This window comes from Ranitomeya imitator, chromosome 3, assembly GCF_032444005.1.
Source record: "Ranitomeya imitator isolate aRanImi1 chromosome 3, aRanImi1.pri, whole genome shotgun sequence".
Taxonomy (NCBI): Eukaryota; Metazoa; Chordata; class Amphibia; order Anura; family Dendrobatidae; genus Ranitomeya; species Ranitomeya imitator.
Genome location: NC_091284.1, coordinates 584,929,133 through 584,955,753, shown reverse-complemented (window position 1 = coordinate 584,955,753; position 26,621 = coordinate 584,929,133). Strand labels below are relative to the sequence as shown.

Genomic DNA, 26,621 nt, shown 5'->3' with positions numbered 1-26,621 from the left:
GCCATGCTTTATATGTAAGTGTAAGTTACAGCCATGCTTTATATGTAAGTGTAAGTTACAGCCATATGTTATATGTAAGTGTAAGTTACAGCCATGCTTTATATGTAAGTGTAAGTTACAGCCATATGTTATATGTAAGTGTAAGTTACAGCCACGCTTTATATGTAAGTGTAAGTTACAGCCACACTTTATATGTAAGTGTAAGTTACAGCCATGCTTTATATGTCAGTGTAAGTTACAGCCACGCTTTATATGTAAGTGTAAGTTACAGCCATGCTTTATATGTAAGTGTAAGTTACAGCCATGCTTTATATGTAAGTGTAAGTTACAGCCATATGTTATATGTAAGTATAAGTTACAGCCACGCTTTATATGTAAGTGTAAGATACAGCCACGCTTCATATGTAAGTGTAAGTTACAGCCACGCTTTATATGTAAGTGTAAGTTACAGCCACGCTTTATATGTAAGTGTAAGTTACAGCCACGCTTTATATGTAAGTGTAAGTTACAGCCACGCTTTATATGCAAGTGTAAGTTACAGCCACGCTTTATATGTAAGTGTAAGTTACAGCCACGCTTTATATGTAAGTGTAAGTTACAGCCACGCTTTATATGTAAGTGTAAGTTACAGCCACGCTTTATATGTCAGTGTAAGTTACAGCCATATGTTATATGTAAGTGTAAGTTACAGCCACGCTTTATATGTAAGTGTAAGATACAGCCACGCTTCATATGTAAGTGTAAGTTACAGCCACGCTTTATATGTAAGTGTAAGTTACAGCCACGCTTTATATGTAAGTGTAAGTTACAGCCACGCTTTATATGTAAGTGTAAGTTACAGCCACGCTTTATATGTAAGTGTAAGTTACAGCCACGCTTTATATGTAAGTGTAAGTTACAGCCATGCTTTATATGTAAGTGTAAGTTACAGCCATGCTTTATATGTAAGTGTAAGTTACAGCCATATGTTATATGTAAGTGTAAGTTACAGCCATGCTTTATATGTAAGTGTAAGTTACAGCCATGCTTTATATGTAAGTGTAAGTTACAGCCACGCTTTATATGTAAGTGTAAGTTACAGCCACGCTTTATATGTAAGTGTAAGTTACAGCCACGCTTTATATGTAAGTGTAAGTTACAGCCATGCTTTATATGTAAGTGTAAGTTACAGCCATATGTTATATGTAAGTGTAAGTTACAGCCATGCTTTATATGTAAGTGTAAGTTACAGCCACGCTTTATATGTCAGTGTAAGTTACAGCCACGCTTTATATGTAAGTGTAAGTTACAGCCATGCTTTATATGTAAGTGTAAGTTACAGCCACGCTTTATATGTAAGTGTAAGTTACAGCCACGCTTTATATGTAAGTGTAAGTTACAGCCACGCTTTATATGTAAGTGTAAGTTACAGCCATGCTTTATATGTAAGTGTAAGTTACAGCCATATGTTATATGTAAGTGTAAGTTACAGCCATGCTTTATATGTAAGTGTAAGTTACAGCCACGCTTTATATGTCAGTGTAAGTTACAGCCACGCTTTATATGTAAGTGTAAGTTACAGCCATGCTTTATATGTAAGTGTAAGTTACAGCCATGCTTTATATGTAAGTGTAAGTTACAGCCATATGTTATATGTAAGTGTAAGTTACAGCCATGCTTTATATGTAAGTGTAAGTTACAGCCATATGTTATATGTAAGTGTAAGTTACAGCCACGCTTTATATGTAAGTGTAAGTTACAGCCACACTTTATATGTAAGTGTAAGTTACAGCCACGCTTTATATGTAAGTGTAAGTTACAGCCACGCTTTATATGTCAGTGTAAGTTACAGCCACGCTTTATATGTAAGTGTAAGTTACAGCCATGCTTTATATGTAAGTGTAAGTTACAGCCATGCTTTATATGTAAGTGTAAGTTACAGCCATATGTTATATGTAAGTGTAAGTTACAGCCATGCTTTATATGTAAGTGTAAGTTACAGCCATATGTTATATGTAAGTGTAAGTTACAGCCACGCTTTATATGTAAGTGTAAGTTACAGCCACACTTTATATGTAAGTGTAAGTTACAGCCATGCTTTATATGTCAGTGTAAGTTACAGCCACGCTTTATATGTAAGTGTAAGTTACAGCCATGCTTTATATGTAAGTGTAAGTTACAGCCATGCTTTATATGTAAGTGTAAGTTACAGCCATATGTTATATGTAAGTATAAGTTACAGCCACGCTTTATATGTAAGTGTAAGATACAGCCACGCTTCATATGTAAGTGTAAGTTACAGCCACGCTTTATATGTAAGTGTAAGTTACAGCCACGCTTTATATGTAAGTGTAAGTTACAGCCACGCTTTATATGTAAGTGTAAGTTACAGCCACGCTTTATATGCAAGTGTAAGTTACAGCCACGCTTTATATGTAAGTGTAAGTTACAGCCACGCTTTATATGTAAGTGTAAGTTACAGCCACGCTTTATATGTAAGTGTAAGTTACAGCCACGCTTTATATGTCAGTGTAAGTTACAGCCATATGTTATATGTAAGTGTAAGTTACAGCCACGCTTTATATGTAAGTGTAAGATACAGCCACGCTTCATATGTAAGTGTAAGTTACAGCCACGCTTTATATGTAAGTGTAAGTTACAGCCACGCTTTATATGTAAGTGTAAGTTACAGCCACGCTTTATATGTAAGTGTAAGTTACAGCCACGCTTTATATGTAAGTGTAAGTTACAGCCACGCTTTATATGTAAGTGTAAGTTACAGCCATGCTTTATATGTAAGTGTAAGTTACAGCCATGCTTTATATGTAAGTGTAAGTTACAGCCATATGTTATATGTAAGTGTAAGTTACAGCCATGCTTTATATGTAAGTGTAAGTTACAGCCATGCTTTATATGTAAGTGTAAGTTACAGCCACGCTTTATATGTAAGTGTAAGTTACAGCCACGCTTTATATGTAAGTGTAAGTTACAGCCACGCTTTATATGTAAGTGTAAGTTACAGCCATGCTTTATATGTAAGTGTAAGTTACAGCCATATGTTATATGTAAGTGTAAGTTACAGCCATGCTTTATATGTAAGTGTAAGTTACAGCCACGCTTTATATGTCAGTGTAAGTTACAGCCACGCTTTATATGTAAGTGTAAGTTACAGCCATGCTTTATATGTAAGTGTAAGTTACAGCCACGCTTTATATGTAAGTGTAAGTTACAGCCACGCTTTATATGTAAGTGTAAGTTACAGCCACGCTTTATATGTAAGTGTAAGTTACAGCCATGCTTTATATGTAAGTGTAAGTTACAGCCATATGTTATATGTAAGTGTAAGTTACAGCCATGCTTTATATGTAAGTGTAAGTTACAGCCACGCTTTATATGTCAGTGTAAGTTACAGCCACGCTTTATATGTAAGTGTAAGTTACAGCCATGCTTTATATGTAAGTGTAAGTTACAGCCATGCTTTATATGTAAGTGTAAGTTACAGCCATATGTTATATGTAAGTGTAAGTTACAGCCATGCTTTATATGTAAGTGTAAGTTACAGCCATATGTTATATGTAAGTGTAAGTTACAGCCACGCTTTATATGTAAGTGTAAGTTACAGCCACACTTTATATGTAAGTGTAAGTTACAGCCACGCTTTATATGTAAGTGTAAGTTACAGCCATGCTTTATATGTCAGTGTAAGTTACAGCCACGCTTTATATGTAAGTGTAAGTTACAGCCATGCTTTATATGTAAGTGTAAGTTACAGCCATGCTTTATATGTAAGTGTAAGTTACAGCCATATGTTATATGTAAGTATAAGTTACAGCCACGCTTTATATGTAAGTGTAAGATACAGCCACGCTTCATATGTAAGTGTAAGTTACAGCCACGCTTTATATGTAAGTGTAAGTTACAGCCACGCTTTATATGTAAGTGTAAGTTACAGCCACGCTTTATATGTAAGTGTAAGTTACAGCCACGCTTTATATGTAAGTGTAAGTTACAGCCACGCTTTATATGTAAGTGTAAGTTACAGCCACGCTTTATATGTAAGTGTAAGTTACAGCCACGCTTTATATGTAAGTGTAAGTTACAGCCACGCTTTATATGTCAGTGTAAGTTACAGCCATATGTTATATGTAAGTGTAAGTTACAGCCACGCTTTATATGTAAGTGTAAGATACAGCCACGCTTTATATGTAAGTGTAAGTTACAGCCACGCTTTATATGTAAGTGTAAGTTACAGCCACGCTTTATATGTAAGTGTAAGTTACAGCCACGCTTTATATGTAAGTGTAAGTTACAGCCACGCTTTATATGTAAGTGTAAGTTACAGCCACGCTTTATATGTAAGTGTAAGTTACAGCCATGCTTTATATGTAAGTGTAAGTTACAGCCATGCTTTATATGTAAGTGTAAGTTACAGCCATATGTTATATGTAAGTGTAAGTTACAGCCATGCTTTATATGTAAGTGTAAGTTACAGCCATATGTTATATGTAAGTGTAAGTTACAGCCACGCTTTATATGTAAGTGTAAGATACAGCCACGCTTTATATGTAAGTGTAAGTTACAGCCACGCTTTATATGTAAGTGTAAGTTACAGCCACGCTTTATATGTAAGTGTAAGTTACAGCCACGCTTTATATGTAAGTGTAAGTTACAGCCACGCTTTATATGTAAGTGTAAGTTACAGCCACGCTTTATATGTAAGTGTAAGTTACAGCCATGCTTTATATGTAAGTGTAAGTTACAGCCATGCTTTATATGTAAGTGTAAGTTACAGCCATATGTTATATGTAAGTGTAAGTTACAGCCATGCTTTATATGTAAGTGTAAGTTACAGCCATGCTTTATATGTAAGTGTAAGTTACAGCCACGCTTTATATGTAAGTGTAAGTTACAGCCACGCTTTATATGTAAGTGTAAGTTACAGCCACGCTTTATATGTAAGTGTAAGTTACAGCCATGCTTTATATGTAAGTGTAAGTTACAGCCATATGTTATATGTAAGTGTAAGTTACAGCCATGCTTTATATGTAAGTGTAAGTTACAGCCACGCTTTATATGTCAGTGTAAGTTACAGCCACGCTTTATATGTAAGTGTAAGTTACAGCCATGCTTTATATGTAAGTGTAAGTTACAGCCACGCTTTATATGTAAGTGTAAGTTACAGCCACGCTTTATATGTAAGTGTAAGTTACAGCCACGCTTTATATGTAAGTGTAAGTTACAGCCACGCTTTATATGTAAGTGTAAGTTACAGCCATGCTTTATATGTAAGTGTAAGTTACAGCCATATGTTATATGTAAGTGTAAGTTACAGCCATGCTTTATATGTAAGTGTAAGTTACAGCCACGCTTTATATGTCAGTGTAAGTTACAGCCACGCTTTATATGTAAGTGTAAGTTACAGCCATGCTTTATATGTAAGTGTAAGTTACAGCCATGCTTTATATGTAAGTGTAAGTTACAGCCATATGTTATATGTAAGTGTAAGTTACAGCCATGCTTTATATGTAAGTGTAAGTTACAGCCATATGTTATATGTAAGTGTAAGTTACAGCCACGCTTTATATGTAAGTGTAAGTTACAGCCACACTTTATATGTAAGTGTAAGTTACAGCCATGCTTTATATGTCAGTGTAAGTTACAGCCACGCTTTATATGTAAGTGTAAGTTACAGCCATGCTTTATATGTAAGTGTAAGTTACAGCCATGCTTTATATGTAAGTGTAAGTTACAGCCATATGTTATATGTAAGTGTAAGTTACAGCCACGCTTTATATGTAAGTGTAAGATACAGCCACGCTTCATATGTAAGTGTAAGTTACAGCCACGCTTTATATGTAAGTGTAAGTTACAGCCACGCTTTATATGTAAGTGTAAGTTACAGCCACGCTTTATATGTAAGTGTAAGTTACAGCCACGCTTTATATGTAAGTGTAAGTTACAGCCACGCTTTATATGTAAGTGTAAGTTACAGCCACGCTTTATATGTAAGTGTAAGTTACAGCCACGCTTTATATGTAAGTGTAAGTTACAGCCACACTTTATATGTAAGTGTAAGTTACAGCCATATGTTATATGTAAGTGTAAGTTACAGCCACGCTTTATATGTAAGTGTAAGTTACAGCCACGCTTTATATGTCAGTGTAAGTTACAGCCATATGTTATATGTAAGTGTAAGTTACAGCCACGCTTTATATGTAAGTGTAAGTTACAGCCACACTTTATATGTAAGTGTAAGTTACAGCCATGCTTTATATGTCAGTGTAAGTTACAGCCACGCTTTATATGTAAGTGTAAGTTACAGCCATGCTTTATATGTAAGTGTAAGTTACAGCCATGCTTTATATGTAAGTGTAAGTTACAGCCATATGTTATATGTAAGTGTAAGTTACAGCCACGCTTTATATGTAAGTGTAAGATACAGCCACGCTTCATATTTAAGTGTAAGTTACAGCCACGCTTTATATGTAAGTGTAAGTTACAGCCACACTTTATATGTAAGTGTAAGTTACAGCCACGCTTTATATGTAAGTGTAAGTTACAGCAACGCTTTATATGTAAGTGTAAGTTACAGCCACGCTTTATATGTAAGTGTAAGTTACAGCCACGCTTTATATGTAAGTGTAAGTTACAGCCACACTTTATATGTAAGTGTAAGTTACAGCCATGCTTTATGTCAGTGTAAGTTACTGCCACGCTTTATATGTAAGTGTAAGTTACAGCCATGCTTTATATGTAAGTGTAAGTTACAGCCATATGTTATATGTAAGTGTAAGTTACAGCCATGCTTTATATGTAAGTGTAAGTTACAGCCACGCTTTATATGTAAGTGTAAGTTACAGCCATGCTTTATATGTAAGTGTAAGTTACAGCCACGCTTTATATGTAAGTGTAAGTTACAGCCATGCTTTATATGTCAGTGTAAGTTACAGCCACGCTTTATATGTAAGTGTAAGTTACAGCCATGCTTTATATGTAAGTGTAAGTTACAGCCATGCTTTATATGTCAGTGTAAGTTACAGCCACGCTTTATATGTAAGTGTAGGTTACAGCCATGCTTTATATGTAAGTGTAAGTTACAGCCATGCTTTATATGTAAGTGTAAGTTACAGCCACGCTTCATATGTAAGTGTAAGTTACAGCCACGCTTTATATGTAAGTGTAAGTTACAGCCACGCTTTATATGTAAGTGTAAGTTACAGCCACGCTTTATATGTAAGTGTAAGTTACAGCCACGCTTTATATGTAAGTGTAAGTTACAGCCACGCTTTATATGTAAGTGTAAGTTACAGCCACGCTTTATATGTAAGTGTAAGTTACAGCCACGCTTTATATGTAAGTGTAAGTTACAGCCACGCTTTATATGTAAGTGTAAGTTACAGCCACGCTTTATATGTAAGTGTAAGTTACAGTCACGCTTTATATGTGTGGTGGAATATGTGCGTATATATATTATATATATCTATATGTGTGTAGTGACCTCTGACATCTGTCTAGTGATAATGTAGCATCTGTCCTGAAGGCCAGTGGCACCTAGGTGTTAATATGTACTTCCTTGGGAAGAGTAGGAATTCTGTCTCCATATCTCACCAGGGGGTCTAGCTAGAGCCACGAACAAAGGAACACTTGACACCTCTGAGGTCATGGAGGGGAGATGCTAAATGCTGCTTGAGGGAAGGTATCCCTGGGAACCATTTCACACATGTCTCAAGAGGAAAATAATATATATTCATTAGTAGCGCGGCCGTGGCCCAATCAAACAGGCAGCAGTTATGATATTGGCCTGAGGGGCCGGTCTAGAAACCTGACCTCAGACCAAAGTTATAAATTTAGGCTGCAGACAGAGAATGGTGTTCACATGATGAGGGCAGCCTGAAAAGCTGATGTGTTCCACAACTACATTCACCCCCCCCCCCCTCAGGGAGCAGAAAGCAGACTACAAGTTAGATGATTTCTGTAAGTTTCCTCCTCTTTATTTTATACTGTTTTGCATAAGTTGTATGTCTTTTTATTATCATATTTTTATACCTTTTTCTTGTAAGCATTTAACCTTTTTCTATTAAAGTATAAACTTTAATAAGTTGAACCTTGAATGTTCTAAAGAATCCATAGCCTAGAGGTGTGTGAGCCTTATGAGTGATAAACATATTTTGATTAGTTATTTCTGGGACTCATCGCCCGTGTATTTGATGAGTGGTGGCAGCGCGTATGAGCGGGTGTGTGGCCTGGGTCGGTGTGTGATTTATGCTCCCATTACAGCATAGGACAGAGGTTGAATGCTGGACGGAGAGTGGGGAGATAGATTAACCCTTGCAGGCACAACCCAAAGTCACGTGTGAGAGCAGGCACGTGACGAATAAGTGACACCACGGAGCAGCGATCCGTGACAATTGGTGGCAGCGGTGGGATAGAATTATTTCTATTAGAGCATTAGTGCATGGTTTAAGCATTATTCCCTGTACTAAAGAATTGGTATCCTTGCGAGGAGTGCACCAGTTCTTCAAGGTTCAACTCAGTGCTTACATAGACATACTTGCAAACAGTTTCCCCTCCCCGTTTTTCTTTTCTATCTTTTATTTGGCAAAGGCTGTTCATCGATATGGCAGCTCAGTACAAGAAGCAGAGCAAAGAAGCTCTGACCGACCTCTGTGAGCAGAGAGGAATAGAGACAGCCGACAGATCCAAGGAGCGGCTGATACGCGCCTTGGTCGAGCAGGACATAGAGCAAAGTGCTGGAACATCTGGGCAAGGAGAGAGCCCACCTCAGAGAGACCCAGCAATGCCAGCTCTTGTACCGGAGATGCCTGATGGAAATGTCAGCAATGCCAGTGCTGAGGAGCCTATGGACTGTACTTTGCAAATGGACTTACAATGGCTGGGAACAAGTGATCCCAATCTGCGCATGCAGCTAATTCTACAGTACCGACAGGCTGCAGACCGACAGGCTGAGAGAGAGGCTGCAGAACGCCGGGACCGGGCTGAGAGAGAGGCTGCGGAACGCCGGGAGGAGAGAGCTTTCAAGCTTCAGATGGCTCAACTAGAGCGGGGTATCAGTCCTCAGATAACCCCCTCCCAGGACATAAATCCAAGGAGGCCACGTCTTGAAAACTTCCCTGTGATGGAGAAGGATACGGACTTAGATACTGTCCTGCGGGGATTTGAAAAAACCTGCAGGCAGTACCATCTACCCCGTGAGCAGTGGGCACAGTATCTAACCCCAGGGTTGAGAGGCAAAGCCCTGGAAGTTTTTGCTGGCCTCCCACCAGAGCTAGATGCGAACTATGAGGCCATAAAAGAGGCCCTGATCAGGAAATACAACCTGACACCAGAAGTGTATCGTAGAAAGTTCCGGAACCTACAACGTGGATCAACTGACAGCTATGTGGATGTTGTGGGCACCTTGAGGACCACGTTCCACCAATGGATTAGGGGACTTTCTGTCAACAGTTTTGAGGACTTAACAGATCTTATGGTGAAGGATCAATTTCTTCACATGTGCCCCACGGATGTACGACAATTTGTGTGTGATCGGGAGCCACAAACTGCGGATCAGGCTGCAAGGATTGCGGACAGTTATGTGGCTAACAGGATGCCTGAGGTGCGGAAGCCATCTGGATTCAGCTGGAGGGGAGGTAAGCCAAATGGGGACCCTTCTCCCTCTGCCGGCCGATCACCAGTGCTGTCCAAGCCCACCTCCTATGGGGCCCCGGGAAATAGACATTCTCTAGGTGATGCACGCCGATGCTTCTCCTGCAACAAAGTGGGACATGTTAGCGCTGTCTGCCCTGATAGGGAGAAACGCCCAACTACCACCACAAAGCCGACTGTGCCCCCACCGTCTGTCCTCTTTGTAGCCGGCTCTGATGTGAGGGCAAATGAGAACTGTGAATCTGTCACTGTTGGCAATAGTCACCATTGGTCTCAGAGACACTGGGGCAGAGGTGACCCTGGTGCATCCAGCCATGATAACCCCTGCCGATATCATACCAGGAAAGACGATGTCTATAACCGGGATTGGAGGGGTCAGCGCTGCCGTGCCCATGGCCCGTGTGTACCTGGACTGGGGAGCAGGGAAAGGACTGAGAGAAGTGGGAGTATCAGAGGCTATTCCCACCAATGTGTTGCTAGGCACGGACCTGGGGAGGATGGTGTCCCACTATGTTCCTCCCTTGCAAGTGAATGATGCAGAGGTGGAAGAAAGTGACCCACCTGAGATCCCGTGCGAGGAGGGAGAATGTCCCAATGCACAGGACTGCAATTATGTGGCAGCTGTGACCCGGAGTCAGGCTGCCGCTCAGACTCAGGCCCAGAGATTAGAGGATGAGTCTCAGACAGAACTGCCAGAACAGGAGGCCCATACTGTGGTCCCGGAGCCTCCATACATGGCAGACCCAACAAGGTCCCTAATAACAGACACTGAAAACTCAGCTTCAGACCAGGGCCTGGCAGTCACACTAGGCCGGGGCCTGCAGGCTGACCGTCAGAGCTTCCAGGAGGCCCTGCAGACAGATGCCAGTCTGGAGGAGCTCAGATGTCTTGCAGACCAACCCCCTGCTGCTTCTGGCAAAGAGAGAGTATACTGGGACCAGGGCAGACTGTATACAGAGACTATCCTCACGGATACTACAGAATCTTGGGACTATGAACAGCGGCTGATCGTCCCTTATCCATTTAGGGAACAATTATTGAGGATTGCCCATGAAATTCCTTTGGCCGGACACCTTGGAATACAAAAGACTAAAGCTCGCCTGACACATAACTTCTATTGGCCCAAGATGGGGACAGATATTGCCAATTACTGTCGATCGTGCGTAGTTTGTCAGCGAGTTGGAAAGTCCGGGAATATACAGAAAGCTCCATTGATACCACTGCCTGTGATCGATGAACCTTTCCAGCGAGTGGCTGTGGATATCATAGGGCCCACTTGCAATCCCTAGCAGCTCTGGCAAAAAGTACATCCTCACAGTGGTGGACTATGCTACACGATACCCGGAAGCTGTGGCACTATCCTCCATCCGAGCAGACGAAGTGGCAGATGCTTTACTGACTGTGTTCTCTCGTGTGGGTTTCCCCAGGGAAATGTTGACCGATCAGGGAACCCAGTTCATGTCTGATCTGATGGAAAGCCTCTGTGAAAGAATACAAGTACAGCATCTTGTGGCCAGCGCCTATCATCCCCAAACCAACGGACTCTGCGAGCGCTTCAATGGAACATTAAAGCAAATGCTCAAAATGTTGGTGGAGACTGAAGGGAGAGACTGGGAGCGGTACCTTCCCCATCTGCTGTTTGCCTACAGAGAGGTACCCCAGGCGTCTACTGGATTCTCCCCCTTTGAACTGGTTTATGGGAGGAGGGTCAGGGGGCCACTTGATTTGATTAAGGACTGTTGGGAGGCCGACCCCAGCACTACTGGAGTCTCAGTGGTCGAATATGTACTGAGGCTCAGAGAGAGAATGCAAAAACTGAGCAACCTGGCCCATGAGAACGTGGCCCAGGCCCAAACCAACCAGAAGGTCTGGTACGACCGTAATGCCAGACTAAGGGCCTACGAGGAAGGGCAGAAGGTTTGTGTGTTGGTCCCTATGTTACAGAACAAATTGCAGGCCGCATGGGAGGGACCATATACTGTACATAAGCGGCTGAATGATGTTAATTATGTGGTGACACTAGATGAGCATGCAAAGCGTCAGAAAGTGTTTCATGTAAATATGTTGAAGGCTCATCATGGCAGGGAGGCCTGTGTCTTACCTGTCTGTAGCCTGCCTGAAGTGGGGGAGGCTGATCTGTTAGTAGATGTGGGGGCTGGGACTCAGTGCATGGAGTCCCTGGAGTCAGCAGAGTTTAACCCTGAGCTATCCCACAGTCAGAGGTCTGAGCTGATGGGGGCGCTCAGCGAGTTCAACGAAGTCTTCACAGGGGAGCCTGGGAGGACACACTTAGCAGTTCACCATGTGGACACTGGTACTAATCCCCCAGTACGGCAGTCGGCGTACCGTGTGTCAGCAGAGGTGAAGGCACACATGAGGGAACAGGTAGAGGAGATGCTGAAACTCAAGGTGATACAAAAATCCCAGAGTGCCTGGGCCTCGCCTGTGGTTCTTGTCCCAAAAAAGGACCGTACTACCTGGTTCTGTGTAGACTACAGGAAATTAAATGTATTGACTACATGTGAGGTCTACCCCATGCCGAGGATAGATGAGCTGTTAGAGCAGCTAGCTAAAGCATCGTACCTTACCATCATGGACCTGAGTAGGGGATACTGGCAGATACCCCTGACCAGAGAAGCTCAGGAGAGGTCTGCCTTTATAAAGCCATTCGGGCTGTTTGAGTTTCTGGTGATGCCCTTTAGTATGAAGAATGCCCCTGCCACCTTCCAGAGGTTGGTCAATCACTTATTGGAAGGATGTGATGGTTTTGCCGTTGCTTATCTTGATGATATAGCCATCTTTAGTGATTCTTGGGAGGAACACCTCGTACATCTTTCGCAGGTGTTGCAAAAGCTTAAAACTGCAGGTCTTACTGTTAAGCCAGGGAAGTGTCAGGTAGCCATGCGGGAAGTTCAATACCTGGGACACCGGGTGGGGGGAGGACTGCTAAAACCTGAGCAGGGAAGGTAGAAGCCATTACAGCCTGGGCCACCCCACGAACCAAGAAGCAGGTACTGTCCTTCCTGGGTACGGCTGGCTACTATAGGAGGTTTGTACCAAACTACAGTGCTCAGGCCAAACCGTTAACTGATCTGACCAGGAAGAGACTTCCTAAAATTGTCTCCTGGAGTCCTCAGTGTGACAAGTCGGCATTGGTTAGTTCACCCGTCCTGCAGGCTCCAGATTACACTCGCCGGTTTGTAGTGCAGACAGATGCCTATGGGCTAGGTGCAGTTCTCAGCCAGGTGAACCAACAAGGAGAGGAACACCCAATTCTGTACCTAAGCAGGAAACTCCTGCCCAGAGAAGTGGCTTATGCCACCATTGAAAAAGAATGTTTGGCAATTGTGTGGGCTCTGCAGAAGCTGCAGCCATATCTTTATGGGCGCAACTTCACCGTGATCACAGATCATAGCCCACTGAGTTGGCTCAACCGAGTAGTTGGGGACAATGGGAAATTGCTTAGATGGAGTTTGATACTTCAGCAATATGATTTCACAATTCAGCACAAGAAGGGAGTTGATCATGGCAATGCCGATGGCCTTTCTCGCCAAGATGGCACAGAACCAGATACGTGCTCGGGAGCTGACCTGAAAGTCAACCCCCATGCACGTTCATAAGGAGGGAGGTGTGGTGGAATATGTGCGTATATATATTATATATATCTATATGTGTGTAGTGACCTCTGACATCTGTCTAGTGATAATGTAGCATCTGTCCTGAAGGCCAGTGGCACCTAGGTGTTAATATGTACTTCCTTGGGAAGAGTAGGGATTCTGTCTCCATATCTCACCAGGGGGTCTAGCTAGAGCCAAGAACAAAGGAACACTTGACACCTCTGAGGTCTTGGAGGGGAGATGCTAAATGCTGCTTGAGGGAAGGTATCCCTGGGAACCATTTCACACATGTCTCACGAGGAAAATAATATATATTCATTAGTAGCGCGGCCGTGGCCCAATCAAACAGGCAGCAGTTATGATATTGGCCTGAGGGACCAGTCTAGAAACCTGACCTCAGACCAAAGTTATAAATTTAGGCTGCAGACAGAGAATGGTGTTCACATGATGAGGGCAGCCTGAAAAGCTGATGTGTTCCACAACTACATTCACCCCCCCTCAGGGAGCAGAAAGCAGACTACAAGTTAGATGATTTCTGTAAGTTTCCTCCTCTTTATTTTATACTGTTTTGCATAAGTTGTATATCTTTTTATTATCATATTTTTATACCTTTTTCTTGTAAGCATTTAACCTTTTTCTATTAAAGTATAAACTTTAATAAGTTGAACCTTGAATGTTCTAAAGAATCCATAGCCTAGAGGTGTGTGAGCCTTATGAGTGATAAACATATTTTGATTAGTTATTTCTGGGACTCATCGCCCGTGTATTTGATGAGTGGTGGCAGCGCGTATGAGCGGGTGTGTGGCCTGGGTCGGTGTGTGATTTATGCTCCCATTACAGCATAGGACAGAGGTTGAATGCTGGACGGAGAGTGGGGAGATAGATTAACCCTTGCAGGCACAACCCAAAGTCACGTGTGAGAGCAGGCACGTGACAAATAAGTGACACCACGGAGCAGCGATCCGTGACAATATGTAAGTGTAAGTTACAGCCACGCTTTATATGCAAGTGTAAGTTACACCCATGCTTTATATGTAAGTGTTAGTACCGAAATGTAAAATCTGATGGGACAAATTAATACGTGACTGTAGTTACTACTGATGGGAGCTATGTGAGGATTTCACACGTACAGACCCGTCACATACCTGTTCTTTTTGGAACTTTATTAATTCATTTTGCCCCTGAAGTCTTTGCGAGAGTTCATCCAGTCGATTCTTGTAGAAATCATTTGCAGTCTTTTGGTCTTCATTCATTGATAATCTCAGGTTCTCAATTTTTGACATGAGCTAAAAATAATGAGGGAAGCATATGTTAAAAGACTATCCTTGTGTCATGGCCGAGCCAGTATCTGTAGGTTTATCCCTTCCCTATTAAGGGGCACATACAGTAGTTAGAACACTTATGCATGGCACTTTTTTTTTTTGCAATGAGAAACAATAGCTGACATCTCCCACTCTATATACAGTGGGGCAAAAAAGTATTTAGTCAGTCAGCAATAGTGCAAGTTCCACCACTTAAAAAGATTAGAGGCGTCTGTAATTTACATCATAGGTAGACCTCAGCTATGGGAGACAAACTGAGAAAAAAAAATCCAGAAAATCACATTGTCTGTTTTTTTAACATTTTATTTGCATATTATGGTGGAAAATAAGTATTTGGTCAGAAACAAACAATCAAGATTTCTGGCTCTCACAGACCTGTAACTTCTTCTTTAAGAGTCTCCTCTTTCCTCCACTCATTACCTGTAGTAATGGCACCTGTTTAAACTTGTTATCAGTATAAAAAGACACCTGTGCACACCCTCAAATAGTCTGACTCCAAACTCCACTATGGTGAAGACCAAAGAGCTGTCAAAGGACACCAGAAACAAAATTGTAGCCCTGCACCAGGCTGGGAAGACTGAATCTGCAATAGCCAACCAGCTTGGAGTGAAGAAATCAACAGTGGGAGCAATAATTAGAAAATGGAAGACATACAAGACCACTGATAATCTCCCTCGATCTGGGGCTCCACGCAAAATCCCACCCCGTGGGGTCAGAATGATCACAAGAACGGTGAGCAAAAATCCCAGAACCACGCGGGGGGACCTAGTGAATGAACTGCAGAGAGCTGGGACCAATGTAACAAGGCCTACCATAAGTAACACACTACGCCACCATGGACTCAGATCCTGCAGTGCCAGACGTGTCCCACTGCTTAAGCCAGTACATGTCCGGGCCCGTCTGAAGTTTGCTAGAGTGCATTTGGATGATCCAGAGGAGTTTTGGGAGAATGTCCTATGGTCTCATGAAACCAAACTGGAACTGTTTGGTAGAAACACAACTTGTCGTGTTTGGAGGAAAAAGAATACTGAGTTGCATCCATCAAACACCATACCTACTGTAAAGCATGGTGGTGGAAACATCATGCTTTGGGGCTGTTTCTCTGCAAAGGGGCCAGGACGACTGATCCGGGTACATGAAAAAATGAATGGGGCCATGTATCGTGAGATTTTGAGTGCAAACCTCCTTCCATCAGCAAGGGCATTGAAGATGAAACGTGGCTGGGTCTTTCAACATGACAATGATCCAAAGCACACCGCCAGGGCAACGAAGGAGTGGCTTCGTAAGAAGCATTTCAAGGTCCTGGAGTGGCCTAGCCAGTCTCCAGATCTCAACCCTATAGAAAACCTTTGGAGGGAGTTGAAAGTCCGTGTTACCAAGCGAAAAGCCAAAATCATCACTGCTCTAGAGGAGATCTGCATGGAGGAATGGGCCAACATACCAACAACAGTGTGTGGCAACCTTGTGAAGACTTACAGAAAACGTTTGACCTCTGTCATTGCCAACAACGGATATATTACAAAGTATTGAGATGAAATTTTGTTTCTGACCAAATACTTATTTTCCACCATAATATGCAAATAAAATGTTAAAAAAAACAGACAATGTTATTTTCTGGATTTTTTTTCTCAGTTTGTCTCCCATAGTTGAGGTCTACCTATGATGTAAATTACAGACGCCTCTCATCTTTTTAAGTGGTGGAACTTGCACTATTGCTGACTGACTAAATACTTTTTTGCCCCACTGTATCTATACTGCGTCACATATAACACTATCAGTGGTGGACGGGAACCCATTAGGTACGCAGGACTACTTTCCCCTCCAAAGCATAAAGCAGCTTCTGTTATAGATGCATAAAGGAGTGCATTATTGTCCTGCATAGGGCCCATATACTGTTAACACACAGAGGCTCTTTCCTGTCTGTGTCCGCCCCTGCGCTGAATGCTTGCACCGGGTTCCATTCTGAAGAATGTAAGCCCCCGCAGGCCGGGACCTCTGCCCCTCTACACCTGTCTGTCATTGTTAGTTTGTTCTCTGTAAGTTATATCTTTATTTTGTATGTGACCACTTCTCATGTACAGCACCATGGAACCAATAGTGCTATAGAACTAAAAATATTATTAATTATTAAAATTATTATTATTGAGAGAATTTAGTCTGAGATACCCGTCAGGACAAAATCCCGACATATACCTCCTATAGAGGCAAAAATCTAGATCAGCTCTTCTGCAACAGTTCCTCATCGCTTAGTCAACTCTGCTACATAGATGTGCCAGCTATGTTGCATTGAGCCCCTGTTGCAAATCAGCTCTACTACACTGATTCGTAATAGATATGACAACTCTGCCACATCACTGTTCTCGCTCTGCTGCTGTTGTTCGAACTCCGCTACTCTGCCATTATTCACCGCTCTCCAATGATATTGCCTAGCTGCACCAACTCCATCTGCCCGTGCTGCATTAGAGCTGCTCATATGGACCGATGGCTTCCACATTTCCTAGTGAGATGTAACAGTAGGTACCTTATGTCAGCACAGAGCATACCTACCGTTCATGTCCATCGGATGCCAGATTATTGCCTCATTCTTATGTGAAGCAATGAAAAGTTTGAACCATGTAGCAGCACAGAGAGTACCTAAAGTGCCACAGTGCGAAGGGGCCATCTCTGGGCTCACAGCTATAACCAATGCATAAGGACTTACGCTAAAGAAAATGACCGCCAACAGTAAAGAGACAGTCTGATTTTTGTCAGATCCCATGATATGAAACCATGGTGTGAGGACATAAGTGCAAAGTTTTGATAATATTAGACATTTGTACAGAATAAGTAAAACCTCACTAAATGACCATGGTCCACGTCCAACCTCACCTTAAAGGAACAGTCACAAGTTCAATACACTAGAAACACGTCACCACTACTGTATTTATCACCCACTCCTGGTTTCTGCTTCCAAATACTGAGGTAAAATTCTGACCAAATACTGAGGTAAAATACTGACCAAATATAGAGGTGCAACTGGAAATGATTTTACAGTTGTGAGCAGACACACATGCTCAGATTTATGTAGTACAACAACCAACATCCTAACACTGACTGAAGTTAGAAACGAATATGCAGAAGATGGACACAACGGGAGCTACATGCATGGGACTTCTCTCAGTAAGGCCTCATTCAGAGCTCAGTGATTTTACACATATGCAAAGAAGGTTTGATTTTAATTAAGGTTTCAGTTTTTACCATTAATATTTCCTCAATGATTTTCTAGTAGCCTCCCAAAAATTGCAGATCTTCTCCTGCCCACTGCAATGTGAAATACGGGCAGCACACGGATTATACATATATGGCATCCATGTACTGTCCGGGATTTTCACGGACCGATAGCCTTGTATTAGTAATGTTGATCCGTGACTCGGACCAAAATCAGATATATGTCGGTGATTTTCTGCGGACACACAGTCTGAGGAAAAAGACACACACATGCAGGGCCGTATTTGCCACTAGGCACTTGAGGGCACGTGCCTAGGGCGGGGACAATGCAGGGGGGCGGCACCTGAGCAAGTTTAAAAAAAATATTTTTTTTTTTTTTTTTTAAGTCCGGGGGTACCCCCGCCCACCCACCTCAGTCCCAGCTGCTGCGGGGGGGAGGGGGTCTCAAGAGCAAGGCCACCATCAGGGCATTGCTGCCCTGACTACTGTATGGGGCAGAAATGGGTGCTGTACCTAAAAAACAGCAGCAGCAGCCCAAGTGCATCATGGTCCTCCTGACGCCGGTCATGTCACACGCTGCGCGCTCTTTGTAAGAGCACTGGAGCAGACTGCAGAGAAGCAGGTAATGTTTGTTGGGAGAAGATACTGAAGTCGGCGGTGAGCAGGGAGTGGAGGAGGCGGGCAGTGTGAGAGGACTCAGAGGAGAGGAAGCTGCAGAGAGGAGTGAGGTGAGAGAGGAGACGGGAGTCTGCTGATGTGAGTGAGTGAGGAGAGGGGAGGCTGCTAAGGAGAGGAGAGGCTGGAAAGGAGCTGAGAGGCAGGAGAGGAGAGGCTGCAAAGGAGAGGCTGGTAAGGAGCTGAGAGGCAGGAGAGGAGAGGCTGGAAAGGAGCTGAGAGGCAGGAGAGGAGAGGCTGGAAAGGAGCTGAGAGGCAGGAGAGGAGAGGCTGGAAAGGAGCTGAGAGGCAGGAGAGGAGAGGCTGGAAAGGAGAGGCTGGTAAGGAGATGAGAGGCTGGAAAGGAGAGGCTGGTAAGGAGCTGAGAGGCAGGAGAGGAGAGGCTGGAAAGGAGCTGAGAGGCAGGAGAGGAGAGGCTGGTAAGGAGAGGAGAGGCTGGAAAGGAGAGGCTGGTAAGGAGATGAGAGGCTGGTAAGGAGCTGAGAGGCAGGAGAGGCTGGAAAGGAGAGGCTGGTAAGGAGATGAGAGGCTGGTAAGGAGCTGAGAGGCTGGAAAGGAGAGGCTGGTAAGGAGATGAGAGGCTTGTAAGGAGCTGAGAGGCAGGAGAGGAGAGGCTGGAAAGGAGCTGAGAGGCAGGAGAGGCTGGAAAGGAGAGTGTGGTAAGGAGAGGAGAGGCTGGAAAGGAGAGGCTGGTAAGGAGATGAGAGGCTGGTAAGGAGCTGAGAGGCAGGAGAGGAGAGGCTGGAAAGGAGAGGCTGGTAAGGAGATGAGAGGCTGGAAAGGAGCTGAGAGGCAGGAGAGGAGAGGCTGGAAAGGAGAGACTGGTAAGGAGATGAGAGGCAGGTAAGGAGCTGAGAGGCTGGAAAGGAGAGGCTGGTAAGGAGATGAGAGGCTGGTAAGGAGCTGAGAGGCAGGAGAGGAGAGGCTGGAAAGGAGCTGAGAGGCAGGAGAGGAGAGGCTGGAAAGGAGCTGAGAGGCTGGAGAGGAGAGGCTGGAAAGGAGCTGAGAGGCAGGAGAGGAGAGGCTGGAAAGGAGCTGAGAGGCAGGAGAGGAGAGGCTGGAAAGGAGCTGAGAGGCAGGAGAGGAGAGGCTGGAAAGGAGCTGAGAGGCAGGAGAGGAGAGGCTGGAAAGGAGAGGCTGGAAAGGAGAGGCTGGTAAGGAGATGAGAGGCTGGTAAGGAGCTGAGAGGCAGGAGAGGAGTGGCTGGTAAGGAGAGGAGATGAGAGGCTGGTAAGGAGATGAGAGGCTGTAAAGGAGATGAAAGGCTGTAAAGGAGATGAGAGGCTGTAAAGGAGATGAGAGGCTGTAAAGGAGATGAGAGGCTGGAAAGGAGAGGAGAGGCTGGAAAGGAGATGAGAGGCTGGAGAGGAGAGGCTGGAGAGGAGATGAGAGGCTGGAGAGGAGAGGCTGGAAAGGAGAGGAGAGGCTGGAAAGGAGAGGAGATGAGAGGCTGGTCTCATGCTGTATATGGGGAGGCTGTGTGGGGCTCATGCTGTATTTAAGGGGCTGTGGGGGGTTTAAAGATATATAGGGGGTGTCAGCATACTTAATTCTGCTCAATATTAAGTGATACAATTAATATTAATTAATGTTGAGTAGAATTATTTTCATGCTATTGGTTCGGCCTCCACAACAGTCATGGTCTTTCATCTGGCCCCTTGGGAAAATAAATTGCCCACCCCTGATCTAGAGACATGGAGTGAGAAGCCCACAGACATGGAGTGAAAAGCCCACAGATTAGTCCGTTCTCTCACTAAATTACCCATCCAGCTCTTCAAACTATTCTCTCTGAAACGTCCCAGCATTGCAGAGATAAACTTCCCTGTTTGCAGTCTGAGTGATGCTGCCCGTGGTTTTGTTAGTATGAATCGACTGACCGGTTCCCCTTAAAAACCTGTCAGCCAAACCTTGCAACCGTGGCAGAATCAACTGACCATGTACTGTGTATGAGATCCACCAGATTCTCACATGACAACTAATGGAAAGGTTTGCTAAGGCTCCTTTCACATCAGCGATTTTCTCCGTTCGCGGCAGATACTGCAGTTTTTCCGCCTCTGTCGTGTAACATATCACTTACAGGCCGGCAACTCTGCGTTCGGCCTCATTCATTCCCTATGGGACTTGCGGACATGTGCAGCACTTGAGGTGAGACAAAAAAAAAACACTGCTAGCAGCATTTTTTTCTTGTTGCTGCAAGTACCGCATTTGCCGGATCGCAGCAAAACCGCAAGTGCCGCAAGTCCCATAGGGAATGAATGAGGCCGAACACAGTGTTGCCATAAGTGATCCGTTACGGATGCGGAAAAACTGCCAGATCTGCCGGAAATGTCAAAAATCGCTGATGTGAAAGTAGCCTAGTCACTGCCGATAGTGTCTGCATTAGTCACTCACCAATGGGGGAGGCAGCATGAAAAGTGCCTAGGGCAGCAGAAACTCTAAATACGGCCCTGCACACATGTGAATAGCACCATATGCTACAATGGGTACGCCTTGTAGTTTTATATCCATTAAAAATATGGACTACACATTAGGCTAAGGGTATGTGCGCATGTTAAGTATTTGAGCAGACATTTTGGCACAATTTCTACATCTTTTGGCAGGAAAAACGCAGCATATAGTAAGAATGCTTTTGCAGCATTTTTGGTGCAGATTTTCCTCAACTCATTAGTATGGGTCAAATCTGGAGCAAATACGCTGAAAGAATTGACATCCTGCAGATTTACGTCTGCTGCAAATCTGTGAGGAAAAAATATAAGCAACATGAGCATGAGATTTCAGGAATCTCATTAATTTAGCTGGGACTCGGAAATACTTCAGGTTTTGTAACAAAACTGTACAGAAAAAACACGACACAAATAAGGGTACTTTCACACTAGTGTTTTTTTCAATACGTCGCAATGCGTCGTTTAGGGGAAAAAACGCATCCTGCAAACAACTTTTGCCCCATAGCGTAACATTACCGACGCATTACGACGTACTGACACACGTCGCAACCGTCGTGCGACGGTTGCGCCGTGTTGTGGCGGACCGCCGGGAGCAAAAAACGTTAAATGTAACGTTTTTTGCTCCAGACGGACCGCTTTTTCCGACTGCGCATGCGCGGCCGGAACTCCGCCCCCACCTCCCCGCCCCTCACAATGGGGCAGCGGATGCGACGGAGAATGCATCCGCTGCACCCGTTGTGCGGCGCTAACAACGCTAGCATCGGAATCTCGGCCCAACGCAATGCAACGGGCCGAATTCCGACGCTAGTGTGAAAGTAGCCTAAGCAACGTGTGCACAGACCCTAAGGTTATGATGATATCGACGGGTTCGGAGAACACTTTAACCCCTTAGTGACAGAGCCAATTTGGTACTTAATGACCGAGCCAGTTTTTACAATTCTGACCACTGTCACTTTATGAGGTTATAACTCTGGAACGCTTCAACGGATCCCGCTGATTCTGAGATTGTTTTTTCGTGACATATTGTACTTCATGTTAGTGGTAACATTTCTTCGATATTACTTAGGATTATTTATGAAAAAAACGGAAATATGGTGAAAATTTTTAAAATTTTGCAATTTTCAAACTTTGTATTTTTATGCCCTTAAATCAGAGAGATATGTCATGAAAAATAGTTAATAAATAACATTTCCCACATGTCTACTTTACATCAGCACAATTTTGGAAACAACATTTTTTTTTGTTAGGGAGTTATAAGGGTTAAAAGTTGACCAACAATTTCTCATTTTTACAACACCTTTTTTTCTTTTTAGGTACCACATCACATTTGAAGTCATTTTGAGGGGTCTATATGATAGAAAATAACGAAGTGTGACACCATTCTAAAAACTACACCCCTCAAGGTTCTCAAAACCACATTCAAGAAGTTTATTAACCCTTTACGCGCTTCACAGGAACTGAAACAATGTGGGAGGAAAAAATGAACATTTAACTTTTTTTTGCAAACATTTTAATTCAGAACCATTTTTTTATTTTCACATGTGTAAAAACAGAAATGTAACCATAAATTGTGTTATGCAATTTCTCCTGAATACGCCAATACCCCATATGTGGTGGAAAACCACTGTTTGGGCGCACCGCAGAGCTTGGAAGAGAAGGAGTGCCGTTTGACTTTTTCAATGCAGAATTGGCTGGAATTGAGATCGGACGCCATGTCGCGTTTGGAGAGCCCCTGATGTACCTAAACAGTGGAAACTCCCCACAAGTGACACCATTTTGGAAACTAGACCCCTTAAGGAACTTATCTAGATGTGTGGTGAGCACTTTGAACCCCCAAGTGCTTCACGGAAGTTTATAACGTAGAGCCGTGAAAATAAAAAATCGCTTTTGTGTACACAAAAATGATCTTTTCGCCCACAAATTCTTATTTTCACAAAGGTAACAGGAGAAATTAGACCACAAAAGTTTTTGTGCGATTTCTCCTGAATACGTCGATACCCCATATGCGAGGGTAAACCACTGTTTGGGCGCAGCGCAGAGCTTGGAAGGGAAGGAGTGCCGTTTTACTTTTTCAATGTAGAATTGTCTGGAATTGAGATCGGACGCCATGTTGCGTTTGCAGAGCCCCTGGTGTGCCTAAACAGTGGAAACCCCCCACAAGTGACACCATTTTGGAAACTAGACCCCTTAAGGAACTTATCTAGATGTGTGGTGAGAACTTTGAATGCCCAAGTGCTTCACAGAAGTTTAGAATGCAGAGTCGTGAAAATAAAAAATATTTTTTTTTCCAAAAAAAAGATATTGTAGCCAAGTTTTTATTTTCACAAGGGTAACAAGAGAAATTGGACCCCAAAAGTTGTTGTCCAATTTGTCCTGAGTATGCTGGTACCCCATATGTGGGGTTAAACCACTGTTTGGGCGCACGGCAGAGCTCGGAAGGAAGGAGCGCCGTTTTGGAATGCAGACTTTGATAGAATGGTCTGCGGGCGTTATGTTGCGTTTGCAGAGCCCCTGATGTACCTAACCAGTAGAAACCCTCCACAAGTGACCCCATTTTGGAAACTAGACACCTCAAGGAACTTATCTAGATGTGTGGTGAGAACTTTGAATGCCCAAGTGCTTCACATAAGTTTATAATGCAGAGTCATAAAAATAAAAAATATATTTTTTTCCACAAAAAAGATATTGTAGCCCCCAAGTTTTTATTTTCACAAGGGTAACAGGAGAAATTGGACCCCAGAAGTTGTTGTCCAATTTATCCCGAGTACGCTGATGCCCCATATGTTGGGGTAACCCACTGTTTGGGCGCACGGCAGAGCTCAGAAGGGAGGGAGCACCATTTGACTTTTTGAGCGCAAAATTGGCTGTCGTGTTTGGAGACCCCCTGATGTACCTAAACAGTGGAAACCCCCCAATTCTAGCTCCAACCCTAACCCCAACACACCCCTAACCCTAATGCCAACCTGATCCATAATCCTAATCACTAACCCTAACGATAATCACAACCCTTACCCCAAAACAACCCTAATGTCAACCCTAACCATAACCCTAATCAAAACCCTAAATCCAACACACCCCTAATCCTAATCTCAACCCTAACCTCAAACCTAACCCTAATCCCAATACACCCCTAATCACAACCCTAACCTTAACCCTAATCCCAAACCTAACCCTAATCCCAAGCGTAACCCTAATGCCAACCCTAACCCTAATACCAACCCTAATCCAAACCCTAACCCTAATCCCAACTCTAACCCTAACCTTAGCCCCATCCCTAGCCCTAACTTTAGCCCCAACCCTAACCCTAGCCCTAAGGCTACTTTCACACTTGCGTCGTTTGGCATCCGTCGCAATCCGTCGTTTTGGACAAGAAACGGATCCTGCAAATGTGCCCGCAGGATGCGTTTTTTGCCCATAGACTTGTATTGCCGACGGATCGTGACGGATGGCCACACGTCGCGTCCGTCGTGCACTGGATCAGTGTTTTGGTGGACCGTCAGCACAAAAAAACGTTCAATGTAACATTTTTTTGTACGTCGCATCCGCCATTTCTGACCGCGCATGCGTGGCCGTAACTCCGCCCCCTCCTCCCCAGGACATAGATTGGGCAGCGGATGCGTTGAAAAACTACATCCGCTGCCCACGTTGTGCACAATTTTCACAACGTGCGTCGGTATGTCGGGCCGATGCATTGCGACGGCCTCGTACCGACGTAAGTGTGAAAGAAGCCTAACCCTAAATTTAGCGCCATCCCTAACCCTAAATTTAGCCCCAACCCTAACCCTAAATTTAGCCCCAACCCTAACCCTAAATTTAGCCCTAACCCTAACCCTAGCCCTGACCCTAACACTAGCCCTAACCCTAGCCCTAACCCTAACCGTAATTTTAGCCCCAACTGCTCTTCTCCTGCCGGCCGGCAGATGAAGACAGATGGCGGGCGCACTGCGCATGCGCCCGCCATTTTCTTTTCCCCAGAAGATGCCGGCGGCCAGGAGGAGCAGCAGCAGGACCCAGGGACACCGGTAAGTATGATAGGGTCCCCGAATCCCCCTATTTCTCTGTCCTCTGATGTGCGATCACATCAGAGGACAGAGAATTACACATTGCTTTTTTTTTTTTTTGCGGTCGCCGGTAAACAGTTAATTACCGGCGATCGCAAAACAGGGGTCGGTAAAACCGACCCCGATCATGCTCATTGGGGTCTCGGCTACCCCTGGTAGCCGAGACCCCAAAGATTCTCCCGGGGCCGGCCGGCGGGCGCACTTGAAGATGGCGGCGCCCATCGGGAGCCACGAGGAGCACCGGGGGAGACAGGTGAGTATCGGGGGGCTATCGGGGACCCCTTTTCTCTGTCCTCTGATGTGCGATCACATCGGAGGACAGAGAAATTAAAAAGAAATCGCGTTTTTTTTTTTTTTTGCGATCGCCGGTAAACGGTTAATTACTGGCGATCGCAAAAGCGGGGTCGGTAAAAAAAACCCCGAATCATGTTCTCTGGAGTCTCGGCTACCCCCGGCAGCCGAGACCCCGGAGAAAATCCGACTCTGGGGGGCGCTATTTACTTTTTCCACAGTACCGTTAATTAACGGCGCTGTGGTTTAAGTACCCTTAGCGGCCGCCGTTAAAAGGCGTATCGGCGGTCGCTAAGGGGTTAATGTGCATTGGGCACCGGCCACCTGATGGTCTGTGGAGATATCAACAGCTCCAATTTCAGACTAATGATTTTTGTTCTCTCAGAAATAAGCCGTCGGCAGAGAGGACTGTTGGTGGCTTTCACACAGAGAGCACAGGAGCACTTGACTGAGTGCTCCTATGTTTGGGAGAGACGGCCAAGATGGCTGTTGGACGGAAGTTTGGCCAAAGCATTTTCTGGCTGACAGCCATCTAATGTGTATTGTTGGCTTTACTCCAAAAACAGATATAAATAGGATATGGAACATGAGCTACTGTTTCATTGTATATTTTATCTCAGCCTAAAAAGATTCTAAAATGCTAAAAAATGAGAAGTAATGTAAGGGAGATCCAAGATGGACTGTAGAGCAATACCTGGTGCTTCTCCTTGTCATGTTCTTGGTGAAGTAGATGGATTCGCTTTCCCCACTTTTCTTCCTTCAAGGGAAAAATAGAAATGGAAACATTCATTTCAATGTCTAGAACAGTAGTCCCCAACCTTCTTAACCCCTTCATGACCTTGGGATTTTTCATTTTTCCGTGTTCGTTTTTCACTCCTCTCCTTCCCAGAGCCATAACTTTTTTATTTTTCCGTCAATTTGGCCATGTGAGGGCTTATTTTTTGCGGGACGAGTTGTACTTTTGAACGACATCATTGGTTTTAGCATGTTGTGTACTAAAAAACGGGAGAAAAATTCCAAGTGCGGTGAAATTGCAAAAAAAGTGCAATCCCACACTTGTTTTTTGTTTGGCTTTTTAGCTAGGTTCACTAAATGCTAAAACTGACCTGCCATTATGATTCTCCAGGTCAGTACGAGTTCATAGACACCTAACATGACTAGGTTATTTTTTAACTAAGTGGTGAAAAAAAATTCCAAACTTTGCTACAAAAATAAAAATAAAAAATTGCGCCATTTTCTGATACCCGTAGCGTCTCCATTTTTAGTGATCTGGGGTCGGTTGAGGGCTTATTTTTGCGTGCCGAGATGACGATTTTAATGATAGCATTTTGGTGCAGATACGTTCTTTTGATCGCCCGT

The 26,621-nt window shown here is 43.8% G+C and overlaps 1 protein-coding gene across 3 annotated transcripts in view; it reads right to left on the bottom strand.

Annotated features, from left to right (window-relative positions):
* Positions 1-26,621, bottom strand: part of DZIP1 (DAZ interacting zinc finger protein 1) — a 158,356-nt gene that overhangs the window by 80,921 nt on the left and 50,814 nt on the right. For all 3 annotated transcript variants that reach the window (XM_069758038.1, XM_069758039.1, XM_069758040.1), the window contains exons 7-8: positions 25,957-26,019; positions 14,408-14,548 (exon numbers count right to left, since the gene is read on the bottom strand). In XM_069758038.1, coding sequence (XP_069614139.1) covers positions 14,408-14,548; positions 25,957-26,019 — 204 coding nt within the window. The remainder of the gene's footprint in view (positions 1-14,407; positions 14,549-25,956; positions 26,020-26,621) is intronic.